The following is a 14908-nucleotide window of genomic DNA, read 5'->3' on the forward strand; positions in this document are numbered from 1 at the left end:
AACTGAGATTCAAGTGCTCAGTGTTTTTCTTATCACAGAAATTACAAAAATTCATGTAAGATTTGAGGTTTTCACAGCGATGAGTATGAAGATTTCTGTCTTCTGGGTTGTTGCGCTGTGTAGTCTGGTTGATGTTTACCAATGTTTCATCAGGGCGATGAATATTCATCCCCCTGATGACAGAGGGAGTATGACCTCTGAAATGTTGGTTAACATCGACCAGACTACACAGCGCAACAACCCAGAAGACAGAAATCTTCATACTCATCGCCCTGATGACGGAGGCAGTATGACCTCTGAAACGTTGGTAAACATCGACCAGACTACACGGCGCAACAACCCAGAAGACAAAAATCTTCATACTCACCGCTGTGAAAAATCGCCCTGATGACGGAGGCAGTATGACCTCTGAAACGTTGGTTAACATCGACCAGACTACACAGCGCAACAACCCAGAAGACAGAAATCTTCATACTCATCGCCCTGATGATGGAGGCAGTATGACCTCCGAAACGTTGGTAAACATCGACCAGACTACACAGCGCAACAACCCAGAAGACAGAAATCTTCATACTCTGATGATGGAGGCAGTATGACCTCTGAAACGTTGGTTAACAACGACCAGACTACACGGCGCAACAACCCAGAAGACAGAAATCTTCACAAAAATTCATGTCAATTAATTGAATACAGAACCATATTTGTTTCTCTTACAGTGCAGACAAGAAGCCACCATGGACCAACCAACAACCTGACTTCATGCAGTATATGACACAGTATTCAATCCTTTACACTTACCTTGGCGTGGGTGTCTTTATTGCATCTTTCTTGCAGGTAAATTTATTTGATAATGGCATCACATTTATATCCCTGTCTTATAGCAAATGTATTTCTCAATAAATCCAATATATTCTACCAATTAAAATATTACAATCATTAATAGGAAAGTATATAAAACAGTAATGACAGCAAATAGATGGTTATATTTAATCTTAATTGCTATACTTATATGCAGTTAAGGTGATGACGGAACAGTCTGTTGTGTAAAGAACATTTTAGTGTACATAAAAACTACATATTTCTAGTCTTTAAGATTAGTGATGATGGCTGGGATCGAACTTGGACATACTAAATTTCATCCCACTATTCAAAAGGTCTAATGTGTGATCCTAATGGTCACCAACAATCTTAAAACAAGTATAATAAATACTAAAGTTATTCTTCTGGGTTCGGACATCATACGGACTCACCAGCGGATCTGTCAGTTTCAGTGACAACAGATTGCCTGGAGACAACAGAACCAATCCCAAAGTTATGTCAGTACACATCAGGCAATCAAAACCTTCCAAAATATCACTGGTATAATTAAATAACCATCATCGCGTGCCTGTCAAGGTACGCGATTTCCGTATCTCCCATGGAAAGTAATCATGAGATGCATGTCTCTTTTTAATATTAACAAATAATTGTAAAAAGTTCACGTTTTTGCTTAGAATTTGTTTTTATTCTCAGCAAAGCTATTGCTGTGCTTGTTTATGAATATGGCTGGGTGTTGTACCGCTGTGTTTAGTCTGCCTGAAGACAGCATTGGTACACGTAAAAAGGTTAATAGGTAACACAATGAAACTAGATCTCACTGTCACCAAAATCAGAAATATCTGTTTTATGTCAAAAAGATGGTGCGTTAATCAGCTGTCTTCTATTTGTATAAATTGTTATTCTTCCAGACATTGTGTTGGGAGTTGGCGTGCGAACGCCAAGTATATCAGCTCCGCCAAATTTTCTTTGCCCAGGTTCTGCGTCAAGATCTCAGTTGGTATGACTGTAACCATGGAGGTGATCTTACTACCAAGCTGTCCGAGTAAGTGTTTTAGTTTATTACGAAAAGAGTTTCAATTTCTCGTGCAGTTACGGCATGAAACTTTGTCGCTCGTTTAAGCTACAAGATGAGAATTCTTCTGGCATAGGATTTTAACTTCTATATGATGCAAACTTCATCACTATCAATTATGTTTATGTAACATTTCAATCAAGTTCACTTCCAATTCACATTTTTACAAACTATTACACAACGATCTTTTTTATAATTTTTTATCATCCATATATTTTATTCCAAGGTGACCTCTTTCCACGATATTTTCATAACTGTGTAATAAAAACTAATCAGTGAAGTAACAACACATCAACATTTGCATTTATCAGGGCCTAGCACTAATAATAAGTGTTTGCCTGATGCCACCTAAGTCTACGTTGAGTATGGAATATTTATGGGACCCTGCACCTCCCATCATGATAATATAATGGAAGTAGTTAATACATTTAATAATATAATGTAATACACAAATAATATAATAGGACAGAAAAGAAAATATTCAAATGCAGCGTCATACGTAGACTCCAGATGGCATCGGGCAAACTTTTTGTATTACTTCTAGGTTGCTACTTAATTGTCTAGTTTTTTTATTAGATTGTTACGTAAATATTTCCAAGAAGATTATGAGTTGAGAAACAAGAAATGTATACAGTGAAACCTCTATCCATCGTTCCCGGAACTATCGTTTTCCCGGATGCATCGTCCGTTTTGTTCGGTCCCGAATACATCCCATATAAAATAATGTTACATTTTCCCGCTTCTATCGTTCCTCGAACTATCGTTTTATCGCATCGATCGTTCAAAAATCTTAGTCCCGGCCCACAATTTTCCCGCAATGATCGTTTCTGAGAATTTAAAATGCTGGGTTTTGAGATAAATTAATACCGAAAGACGCACAATGTTTTTGGAATACACAGTAGTGGTAACCTGTTATGTCGCCCAACCAGCACATTCTTTTGGAATGAGGGTCAGCGGTGCAGGGGTGATAGTTGGAGTGAATGGCATTGTCAGAAATTTTACGATTTTAATTAGGGTGCACTCATATTTGCTTCCAGCGATGCCAGATGGCATGTGCAGTGTGAATTTCTTCACAAATGCTTTTACGTATTATAAGTACAAAGGAAAGGCTGGCGGCACTTTTCATTCTTCAGGTTCATCTCGTTTCCAGCGGTTCAGGGTCTTCTACAGCTACGTTTCGTTGAGTTCGGCAGTAATAGTATTTCCATTCTTCCTGTTATTGTTCGCGAAGGGGGTGGGAGTGGTGAGGAAGAGGAAGACGACGAATGCGAGCCGAAGCTTTGCCGAGTTTTGCCGAAGCACACGCTGCATTGGCGAAAGTGAAGTCGTTCTTTTATGCGCTTAATATTAGTGAACGTGACGAGGAAAACATTTTGAACGTGGAAAGTGCTCTGTTTGGTCTAAAACGTAAAGTTTCGACAAACCAGTTGTCCATTAAAGACTTTTTTTGGTAAAAAGAAGTAACTTTGAAAGAGAAACATTGTTTTTTTTTTTAAATTTTTAATGCTTTCCCGCATCTATCGTTTTCCCGCATTCATCGTTTTTATTTCCCACCCCCGCCGAAAACGATGCATCGAGGTTTCACTGTATTAGATTTTTATGTAAAGAACAATCTTCAGGAAATTTTATAGCTAAAAAAATGTTATGTTATCATTTCATTAGACAATTCATTGATAAAAATATTTCTAACAGAACTGAAAAAATAAATAAAAAAAATTTAGATGGAGAGAAATTAATATACTCTGACATTAGTAATGAACCCATAAAGTAATCTTGTTAATGTTTTCTTCACTTCAGTTTCCATTATCTATTGCAGTGATTTGGAACGTGTGCGAGAGGGTCTGAGTAGCAAATGCAGCCTAGTGATTCAGTATGCGTCAACATTTGTTTCTGGAATAATTGTTGGATTTATCACAAGCTGGAAGCTCACCTCTGTAGTTATGACAGTGGGGCCATTTTTTATTGGAACATCAGCCTATCTAGCCAAGGTATATTATAATCAGAGATGTCAGACTTCATAATTGATGGCACCTTTTAACATTTCTGTCAATACTACTTGGTAGAGGCTTCAGTTAGAGCATCTACAAAAGATGTGGTTACTGTTGCATGCACTAATTTCTAACAATACGACACTCTGTCTGTCATATAATGTATAAAAGTTTCTTTCTCCCTATATATATCTGGAAGAGAAAGGTTTATATCTTCTTCTTCTTCTTCTTCTATGGCTCTCCGGTCCGTATTCGGTCCATGGCCTCCTCAATTCTCCTCTTCCGTTCAGTCCTAGAAAGACGTCAGAAAGGTTTATATACAAAGAAGAATTTGTGTCAACATTGTATTTTATTTTTAACTTAAAGAATTAAATTAATTGCATATTATTCCCCAAATCTTCTTGATCCTCAAAATAAAATTCTAGATATGCCTTCCGTTGAAGCCGTTGGTTTCGAGTAAAGTCAATTAGAATTTGTACCTGTCCAAAACAGAGTAAATAAAAGTTACTGAAACATTAATGAAATGTAGTTGAATAGAATTCTTCAGTATTCAATGAAACATTACGTAGTTGAAATAATATATGCGTAACTTTATGCAAATATTTCAGTATTTGAGGGTGTAAGATGTGAATGTGAAATGTATTTATGGCTAATTAATTAATATTTTCATTACCACTTCAGTTATTCTAATTGTCTACGGTCATGAACTTACGACACTATAATTCTTTGTCGAATTGCATATAATAGATGCGTACTAAAGAGATTAGACTGGTTTCCTTTTGTTGTTTCAGTGTAGACAGTGGAGTTCAGTAAATTTTATCCTTGCAGAACAGAAAATGCAATTTTAAGTAGCCAGTAAATAAACAGGTTTTGTTACTAGAGATCACGCTGTTTGTTGCAGATCACAGCTACGTCGTCAGCACGGGAGCAAGAGAAGTACGCAGTGGCAGGAGGAATCGCAGAACAGGTGCTGAACAATGTAAGAACTGTCATGGCCTTTGGCAAACAGAATTACGAAATACAACGGTGAGTGGAAGCATGGAGCTAGACTCGTATTGTTCCTGTGTCACATTTGCCTAAGCTACATTGACTGCAGTACGCACGCACATTACTATTCAGCCTTCACTTGTGCAATGTTTTGTAACAACTCTCATGTTTATAATTTTAATGAGCGAATGTACCTCCAGTTCCAAGTATTCATCGTCGCTGCCCTTAGATTTTTCTGTTTCGTGTGAGTTATCAAATAACGAAGCCTCTTCCGTACCATCCAGAATCTTTTTACTTGAATTTTGTGCAAGTCTCTTCTGTCTTCTTTATTCATAACTCAGCTAATTCTTCTCGTAATTGGTCTGATTAAAATGTCTGCCAAACATCTTTATGTTCGAACCATTCCCTTTTCACTCACCCACACTCTTTTGTTACTGATACCTGTCATTTTTTAATTAAGTCACCTTTAGAAAGTGAACCTATAACATTTGTTTCTTTTTGGTGATGTTTTCTATTCTCTACTTCTCAGACTTAATTTCGTCTATTCTCATTTAATTAATCCTATTTTAATTATAAATAATCCGAGTAATTGACACACCATCGGAAAATGACTGAATAACGAAGCAACATCAAACAAAAAGTGTCGGACCATGCGTATAATATACCCAATAAACTGACGTGATTTATGAAAATGAATATTGAGTCATAAGTCACTTTTTTATACAATACAAAAACTTGTTTCTAAAATGTAGCCGTTGTTTCGGATGTCTTTTGTTCCTTCGTGGAACTTAAATGTGGTTTTACGTTCCAGATTTGATACTGCCCTAGAAGCTGGACGTATTCTTGCTATGAAGAGATATTTTATCCTGTCAGTATGTGTAGGAACTGTATTCTTTCTCAACTACATAGGATATGGACTGGCATTTTGGTATGGCTCAGAGCTAGTCACAAATAGTGAAATAACACCTGGTAGTGTTTTCACGGTAAGTTTCCCGTGTAATCTTCTTTGTGCTTAACTGGATGCAAGCAGCTACTGTAGTTGATATTTGAACAAAAGAATGAGGGACTGTATGACAGTAATAGTGAGTGAGTGGGTGAGTTAGAAGTTTAATTAGTGATTAGACGAACTACTCTGAAATTAAGCAGTTGAACATCATAGGATTTGAGGTTTTCACAGCATTGAGTCTGAAGATTGCTATCATCTGGGTTATTGCACCATGTAGTCTGGTAGTCTGTACTCTGGTCTGGTACTGCCTCCGTTATCAGGGCGATGACGGAGGCCGTATGACCTCTGAAACATTGGAAATCTACCAGACTACACGGCGCAATAACCCAGAAGATAGCAATCTTCAGTTGAATATTTTTGAATGAGGAATATACACAAAAATTTTTACATTATTTTAAGATCTAGCAGTAATAATTTCCCCCTTTGTACAGGTATTCTTCAGTGTCATGTCTGGCGCTTTCTCCCTGGGCCACGCGATGCCGTATATATCTGTTGTTAGTACAGCAATCGGAGCAGCATCGACCCTGTTTGCTATCATTGATCGTGTACCAGACATTGATCCGTATTCCAACGCTGGAGTAAAACCAGAAAAAGTACGAGGTGAAATTGAACTGAGAGACGTTACCTTTTCTTACCCAGCACGTTCTGGAGTCCAGGTAAAGAAAACATTTTTACAGCTTCGTTCAGTATGTAACACATTAGGAAATAATTTAACCTTTCTAACGTTATGAACATAACAGAGTTCTGTTGTATAAAAAAAGCTTACTGTGTGTTATGGGTAAAGTTACTGACAAACACCATAAATCACATCCTGTCTGGAGAAACTGATAGTTGATGAGCTGGTCAAGAAATTGCTTTTACTTTTTATGGAACCCGAACCTGTCACCGGAACCTATCCTAAGTTACACCTCATTTATTTAAGATTCATTTATAGGTATTTTTATGAACTACCATGAGGGAAGAACATCTTATATCTGTTTGTCACATTTATCATAGGAACTAAGCAATCCGCATGATCCGTATCATTTTTGGAACACATTGTCATGATGCCTATCTAAAAACGAATAAATAAAACAAGAAGTCTGCTCAAGCAGTAATTCTTTAAAATTATGGGTCAAATGTTGTGGAAGTTGCTGCAAAACTGATCTGTAGCGTTCCTTGTCTTTGGTGCAAATCTCTGTGTGGGAGGTTAAGCCAGAATGTCAATGACTTGTCTGTTGATGTCTTTATTTGATAGATTGAGTTCATGAACTGTACTGTTTAATTAAAAAATAAGAGAGTAAATCATTTGGGTTTTGATTTCTAATGAGATTTGCACTTTCGCTGTCCAAAGAAATGTACAAGTTTAAATAAGTTCTATCCAATTTTATGTTGACATCGACAAAACCTGACGTCAACGTAAATTTCTTAACTTTTAATGGAACATATGAACAGATATAGATAGGTTATAAAAGGACCCGTAACATTGTTATATTTTTTATGTCATCAGGTTCTTGATGGAATAAATTTGAAAATAAAAGCTGGAGAGACAGTGGCATTGGTTGGTGCAAGTGGCTCAGGAAAAAGTACAATTTTGTCCCTTCTATTACGTTTCTATGATCCCACATCTGGACAGGTATGTAACAAAACAATAGAATGCCAGTAGTAAGTACTGTTCCTGAAATTGATGATTCTCTAAAGGTTTTAACAATGATTTTTTCATTATATGTTGGATATTGTCTGAGTCATACTTCATATACATAGCATTCCAACAGTTGGCTTTGCTCCTATCTTCGGGTAATTGGTTCTCATTATAGCAACAAGTCTTTTAACATCTTCCTTTATTTTAAGATTGGTGTCGAGAGTTGGGATTAATCCTGAAATGTTCTTTATTTCAAACATGCTTCAGACAATGAATAATGTTCAATATAATATTATTATGTTCTTCTTGAAATGGTCTATCCACTGTTGCCACAACATCCTAACAACTATGTAGGTTCTGCTGGATGGTATGGATGTGCGCAAGATGAATGTGCCCTGGTTGCGCAGCAAAATTGGAGTCGTGTCCCAGGAACCAAACCTGTTCGGAACGACCATCTATAACAACATTAGTTATGGGTACCCTCATCAAGTAGGACACCGTGACATCGTGAAAGCCTCTCTGATGGCCAACGCCCATTCTTTCATCTCGGCACTTCCGAAGGTAATAAGAACAAGCAAAGAACTGATGTCTGCTTCTTTCAGTGTTTAAAATGCATAAATTGGAGCTGAGACTATCAACTTTTTTTTAAAATTATGATTAAATTATTGTCATTTGACACAATCTGATATTGCTTCAGATGTGCTACCCTTTATTTATTTATGTGTAAAACTGTTTATTTGGGGTCCGCAGTGGCCGCGCGGTCTGAGGCGTGGGCCTTGTGCCGCTTGGTCACAGGGACCGTGGGTTCGAATCCCACTCAAGCCATGGATGTTTTTCTGTGTTGTGCTGTCCTGTAAATAGGTAGAGGCCTTGCGACAGGCCGATCCCTCATCCAAGGAGTCCTACTGAATGTCCATAGATCAAGCCAACTAATAAGATGGGGACCCGTAAAGGGTACCGGAAAATGTATAAACGTTGTTAAACTGGAGGAAAGAAGAACTGTTTATTCTGGACTGTGCTCCCAAACACAAACCTAAACCAGTCTAGAAATGCATTATCCTTTGCTGGTTACACACTGATAAGTGAGATTTTACTGGTCCTGTAGTTTTGATTTTGAAAGTAGGGAAAATCCCTTCATTCAGAAATGAAATTTATATCACAGATTTAATTTTACAGGGTTACCATACAGTGGTGGGTGGATCAGTTGGTTCATCTCAGCTGTCTGGAGGCCAGAAACAGAGGATTGCCATTGCAAGGGCCTTGATTCGAGACCCACCGATTTTACTGTTTGATGAAGCTACGTCTGCGCTTGATTCAAGGAGTGAACAGATAGTTAAAGACACCCTGAAACAGGCATCTAAAGGAAGAACAACTATCATTGTTGCTCACAGGCTGTCTACTATTTTTGAGGCTGACTGCATATATGTTCTTAAGGTACCTAAATAAGCCTTCACAGATTTATCACTGAAATGCTGCATAAAGCTCTTCAAAATTTAAATGTAAGCAGGTTAGTGAAGTGATTTCTAGGTACTTTTGACTAGTAAATCTCTTGTAATTTGTAAGACTTGAGGTTCTCACAGCGGTGAGTATGAAGATATCCGTCTTCTGGGTTATTGCGCTGTGTAGTCTGGTCGATGTTAACCAACGTTTCAGAGGTCATACTGCCTCCGTCATCATCGCTCTGATGATGGAGGCAGTATGACCTCTGAAACGTTGGTTAACATCGACCAGACTACACAGCGCAATAACCCAGAAGACGGATATCTTCATACTCATCGCTCTGATGATGGAGGCAGTATGACCTCTGAAACGTTGGTTAACATCGACCAGACTACACAGCACAATAACCCAGAAGACGGATATCTTCATACTCATCGCTCTGATGATGGAGGCAGTATGACCTCTGAAACGTTGGTTAACATCGACCAGACTACAGAGCACAACAACCCAGAAGACAGAAATCTTCATACTCTGATGACGGAGGCAGTATGACCTCTGAAACGTTGGTTAACATCGACCAGACTTCACAGCGCAACAACCCAGAAGACAGAAATCTTCATACTCTGATGACGGAGGCAGTATGACCTCTGAAACGTTGGTTAACATCGACCAGACTACACAGCGCAACAACCCAGAAGACGGAAATATTCATACTCATCGCCCTGATGACGGAGGCAGTATGACCTCTGAAACGTTGGTTAACATCGACCAGACTACACAGCGCAACAACCCAGAAGACAGAAATCTTCATACTCTGATGACGGAGGCAGTATGACCTCTGAAACGTTGGTTAACATCGACCAGACTTCACAGCGCAACAACCCAGAAGACAGAAATCTTCATACTCTGATGACGGAGGCAGTATGACCTCTGAAACGTTGGTTAACATCGACCAGACTACACAGCGCAATAACCCAGAAGACGGATATCTTCATACTCATCGCTCTGATGATGGAGGCAGTATGACCTCTGAAACGTTGGTTAACATTGACCAGACTACACAGCGCAATAACCCAGAAGACGGATATCTTCATACTCATCGCCCTGATGATGGAGGCAGTATGACCTCTGAAACGTTGGTTAACATCGACCAGACTACACAGCGCAATAACCCAGAAGACGGATATCTTCTCTTGTAATTTATTTTAATTTTCAGTTTAATTATAAATTATGTTTATAAAATTAATTTAAAGGAGACTATTGTGTTGTGCCACTTGCATAAATAAGATTTTACATTTTTTTTTCACAGTAGCAAATTCAGTTGAAGAAATTACTGAAGGGCTGTCACATAAAGTATGTGACTTAGATTCAGGTGGCTTTTGAACAACTGTCTGAACACTGACAGAATGGTATAGCTGCTGAAGGTTTGCATGTCGAATGCGGCTCCATGTATGGGGGTCTTTGTGCCACAGAATTTGAGCTATGGCACATATCTTGGAATGTTTTAAAGTTTCCCTGTATATCTACAGAGACAATTCTGTGTGATGCTAAGAAACTGTATGGCACATAAAATTAAGGAATGCTGAATTATCTGACAGCCACTAAACCTAACTGAGGCAGTTTAAACTTAATATGTGTATTCTTAAAATATAAAAGGCTTGAAAATGTTTGCACGTAATTAACACCTGTTAGGTGCATTTAATTGTTTAATGTAAGGTGTGGAATGAATGGTTTAAGGGTCAGAAAATTTATCAGTTGTATTCTGCTGATTCAGAGCAGGATTCACTGAATTATTTTTTTTAATACAGTCTTTGAGACAAGAAGACTGATGATTAATTTGAAAAAAATTGTTAAATACATTCTTATCATAATCAGCTGTACTTTCCCAACTTCACTAACTCAAGGGATGGTGTGATATTAGTGTCTGTTCTTGTGTGCAGGATGGAGCAGTGAGGGAGCATGGAACTCATTCAGAATTGCTGTCGATGAAAGGCCATTACTACTGTCTCATACAAGCGCAAAAAAGTTGTGGAGAAGAAGTCGGGTGAGAAGAATGTTAACATATTTAGAAAGAAGAGTAATTTGAATGTAGTGAAAGGTTCAGTTTTGCTTTGAAACAGACATGGAAACAGGCACTTACCAGTGGCGATAATTTGTTGATAGCAATTTTAGCACTGATTTTTTTTCTCCAGAAAAGTAGAAGGCGGAGGTGCTTTGAGGCTGTGCTTGAAAGTTTTTACATATTTTAATAATTTTTTTTGTTTTAACAAAAGATACCAGTATTGCATACCACCTTGTACTGTCAGGTAGAAATTACTGTTGTTTAGGTGACATATTAGTTGAATAAATGAAATAAAGTGAGATGGTTTTGTGTCTGCTGCAGAAATATATTAGAAGATCCAGTGGAGGACAACAACAATTTCAAGATGACAAAGGCGCCAATATCTAGAAATAGAATTCCATCACTTGGTTCATCAATTGAACAATTGGCTCTTGCTGTGAAAGAGGTAGTATGGTTCTTCAGCTACGTACAGTATAACAACCAGCTGTATCCTAAAACATGTTATGAACTGAAACCTGTACTTTGGACACTAGGCTCCTCAGGAGAGTTACAGAAAGATGATGGACTAAAAAAGATGCGTTAGAATGTCAAAAACTTTCTTACTTGATCATCTTCTACAAAATCTTTTGTAATATGGAAATAAGAATTTAAAACCCCTAACCAAGGGGCTGCGGACCAGACTTTAATGTTTACTGGGTTTAGCAGTATGTTACTGAGATGCAGTGGTTAATTGTGCAGTGTAGATGTGTTGCAAAGAGCTCACTACTTTGCCGGCCCTATCACGTTTTGCCGCAGTCCGTCCTCTCCCATTTCTTAACATGTCCTGAATGATGTTTCTGCATTTTCTTGGATTGCACTGTAATTCCTCTTACCTTACATTGAAATGTACTCTGCTTGTAACATCTGATCTGTTGTTTGAATTTTAATTTGATCTCATCTAATTTCTATTTTTATACTTCCTAAATACAATATGTAATTTGATGTATTAAAAATTTATGAACAAAAATTTCGTTATGAGGAATATCCCAAATCAAAGCTGTCATCATGACATTTTTATGTGTACACAGAAATACATCACGTACTATGAATGTTTCGTATGTTTTCAGAATTTACGTCATGGACCAAAAGGCAGTAAAGGTCCAATGTGGAGGCTGTTGAAACTGAATTCACCAGAGTGGAAGGCTCTGTCTCTTGGATTCTTTGGCTGCATGTGCACAGGAGCCATTATGCCCATGTTTGCCATTTTCTATGGAGAGATGTTTAATGTAAGTTATGTGAAGATGGTCAGAAGTCAAACATACGAGCAGTGAAATAAAATGGGTTTTTCCATTTCTAAATTTATAAATTTGGTTATGTATTTTAATGTTTCAAGATAACTGCATGTATTCAGAGCAGTACTATTACATATGCAGTGACATGTGATTGGTCAGAGTCAAAGTTAGTTTATTCATGAACTCACTACAGCAAAACAAATCTAAATATTTCATGTTCTTGAAATAAGTAGAAGTCTAAATAGACCGATATTTTAGTTTTGACCAATTTATACTGTTCTGAATGTGTTAGTTTTAATCCTTAGCTCTCTGGTGTGAAGTTTATCAAACTGTAATTTGTGAAACAGTCAGTCTGTGGAAGGCTAGAGAAAGTTTGAAGCTTTCCATGATTTGAATATTCCAACTAACTATTGCTCCTAGAACAAAATTAGTCAAAATATCAGCATACTTAAAATAGGACTAATATTTTGTTTTAAGTTTGATCTTAAAGTATTTGGGTACACTTGCCTTCTTGTGGGTGTGTTGCTGTAGTTTCATGTTCTTGTACCCTCATTCTAAGTTCAAAATATTTATTTCTTGGAATAATTTTGAGAACACATATGCAGGCTACTGTACAGCGCAAATCATTTTGCAAGCCCAATACCTATATTGAACGCATCAGTAAGACTTAATATTTGCTGTGATAAAACAACAAATCAACAGTCTGATATTTATATGCCAGTTTAATCCAATGGATAATGGGGCCATCATAATCATTCTGTATAGAATAACAAAGACTTCCGAAATACAGACATTATGATTATGGATAATGTCTGTATTTCAAGGAGTAAGGAATTTCAAGATGTTTTGGCAGCGAGAAATTATAATCACAATAGCAGAACTTGGCATTACTGCCAGAATTTTTTAAAGAGTGTATATTACAAAGATGCCCCTTCATTACTCTGTGCGTGATAATTATGTTTTAGCTTTTGATCAATAAGTTGTAATATTTTATATTCCCAGACTTTTCAGCTCTCTGGTCAAGAACTCAAGAAGTCAGCATTGTTCTGGACAGTGATGTTTGTCGTGCTGGCGTTCGGAGCAGGTTTAAGCGCCTATCTTCAGGGCATGTATATGACGACTGCGTGTGAGAAGTTAGTGAAGAGGCTACGTCTCCTTGCATTTACAAATATACTCCACCAATCTGTCAGCTGGATGGACCAGGATGATAATTCTCCTTATAAACTGTGCACACAGTTAGCTCGAGATGCACCTCTAGTGAAATCAGTATGTATAAACCTTGTTTTATTTAGCCCAACTGGGTAATTATTTAGATGATAATATAGTGCTGATTATTTAGATGGTACTCCATGAAGTATTTGCATAAAATATACCATAGGCTCTCAGTTTATCTCTGCTGCCCAAGAAACTTAATTTTTCCTTATATCTAAATGTCGTCAAATAGAAGAGGCGTGTTACTTAAAACTTTGTTCTTTTGTCCATTAAACTTCAATGCATTCTAAAAAGATGCATGCATGAGCACAAGGAAAGTGCAGGAATACAGCCACCCCCTCATCTAATTCCATGGGGTCCCTCTTGAGAAGCTGATAGTTGTTCAGATGGTGAAGAAAATCCCATATTTTACAACAGAGCCTGAGAATTCATTACATTGTATGCATCCATCACTGAGCCTCATCCTAACCCAGTTGAATCCGGCACACACCTTCAGTCACCACATATTTAACATCCATTTTAATATTAGCCTCCCAGATATGACTACGTCTCCTGAGCAGCCTCTTTTCTTCAGGTTTTCTGACTAAAATTTTATGTGTATTTCTCATGTGAGTTATATGTTCCTCCGATCTGATTCACCTTTGATTTGGTCACTTTAATAATATTCTGCGAAAAGCACAAGTTATTAAACTCATTCGCTCCGTCTCCCTGTTATGTCCTCAGTCTCAGATCAAAATATTCTGAACATTGCTGCTAAGAGACCAACTTTCACACCTATCTGAAACATCAGATAAAATTATTAATTTAATATTAGGTATTTTAAATACAAGACAGAGTACAATCATTCCCTTACACAACTGAATGGTTACAAGATTCATAGTCTCACTCTTTACGCGTTGTTTTGATTGATAATCGAGTGTGATGGAAAAGGCAAAAATTGGAAGAAACTTCTCTTACTAAAATTTTGAAAAGAACGGTGTTATCTGCATTGATTGCTTGAGACATTTAAAGTAAGTTAGGATTGTCTTTGTTAGTCAGTGACAGTCTGGTCATTTTAAATTCCCAGTCATCATGGTGTTACTGTTTTATTGTCCCTAAACCACAGTTTATCTTCATGAACCTTATTTATGTTATTAAAATATCTTTTGTTACTTGTTTCATGACTAAATTTTAACACTAGACAGTAGAACCTCCAAGTTCTCTATACCATTAACACAGATCTCAATCTGTCTAAATATTATCCCCATTCCATCCCTATTTTAGTCTTCTGAGTTGCTGGAAGCAATAAATTTTTCACAAAGATCCTGTATGAATTTAAACTACATAGCTTGTGCTTTGTAAAATTATTCTCACTGTAACAGGAGCACAAAATCCACAACATTTCTTGTTTCTTTTGCAAATTGTTTTCAGATATTTGCAGTGCATGTAAC

At 37.3% G+C, this 14908-nt stretch overlaps 2 protein-coding genes across 9 annotated transcripts in view; one reads left to right on the forward strand and one right to left on the reverse strand.

The window, feature by feature from the left end:
- Positions 1–14908, forward strand: part of LOC110840227 (ATP-dependent translocase ABCB1-like) — a 33834-nt gene that overhangs the window by 10422 nt on the left and 8504 nt on the right. For all 8 annotated transcript variants that reach the window (XM_087346830.1, XM_087346839.1, XM_087346857.1 and 5 more), the window contains 13 exons: positions 717–834; positions 1728–1861; positions 3708–3879; positions 4781–4905; positions 5678–5849; positions 6304–6528; positions 7362–7487; positions 7848–8054; positions 8670–8927; positions 10874–10977; positions 11317–11440; positions 12102–12260; positions 13269–13532. In XM_087346830.1, the coding sequence (XP_087202956.1) occupies positions 717–834; positions 1728–1861; positions 3708–3879; positions 4781–4905; positions 5678–5849; positions 6304–6528; positions 7362–7487; positions 7848–8054; positions 8670–8927; positions 10874–10977; positions 11317–11440; positions 12102–12260; positions 13269–13532 (2188 nt within the window). The remainder of the gene's footprint in view (positions 1–716; positions 835–1727; positions 1862–3707; positions 3880–4780; positions 4906–5677; positions 5850–6303; positions 6529–7361; positions 7488–7847; positions 8055–8669; positions 8928–10873; positions 10978–11316; positions 11441–12101; positions 12261–13268; positions 13533–14908) is intronic.
- DNAlig3 (DNA ligase 3) overlaps positions 1994–14908 on the reverse strand; it is a 281323-nt gene continuing 268408 nt past the window's right edge. Inside the window, exon 24 of the mRNA XM_087346940.1 lies at positions 1994–4171. The gene's annotated coding sequence lies outside the window, so the exon portion shown is untranslated. The remainder of the gene's footprint in view (positions 4172–14908) is intronic.

This window comes from Zootermopsis nevadensis, unplaced genomic scaffold, assembly GCF_977971745.1.
Source record: "Zootermopsis nevadensis isolate Lab colony 2312 unplaced genomic scaffold, Znev_1.0 Znev_ptg000001l, whole genome shotgun sequence".
NCBI classification, from domain to species: Eukaryota; Metazoa; Arthropoda; class Insecta; order Blattodea; family Termopsidae; genus Zootermopsis; species Zootermopsis nevadensis.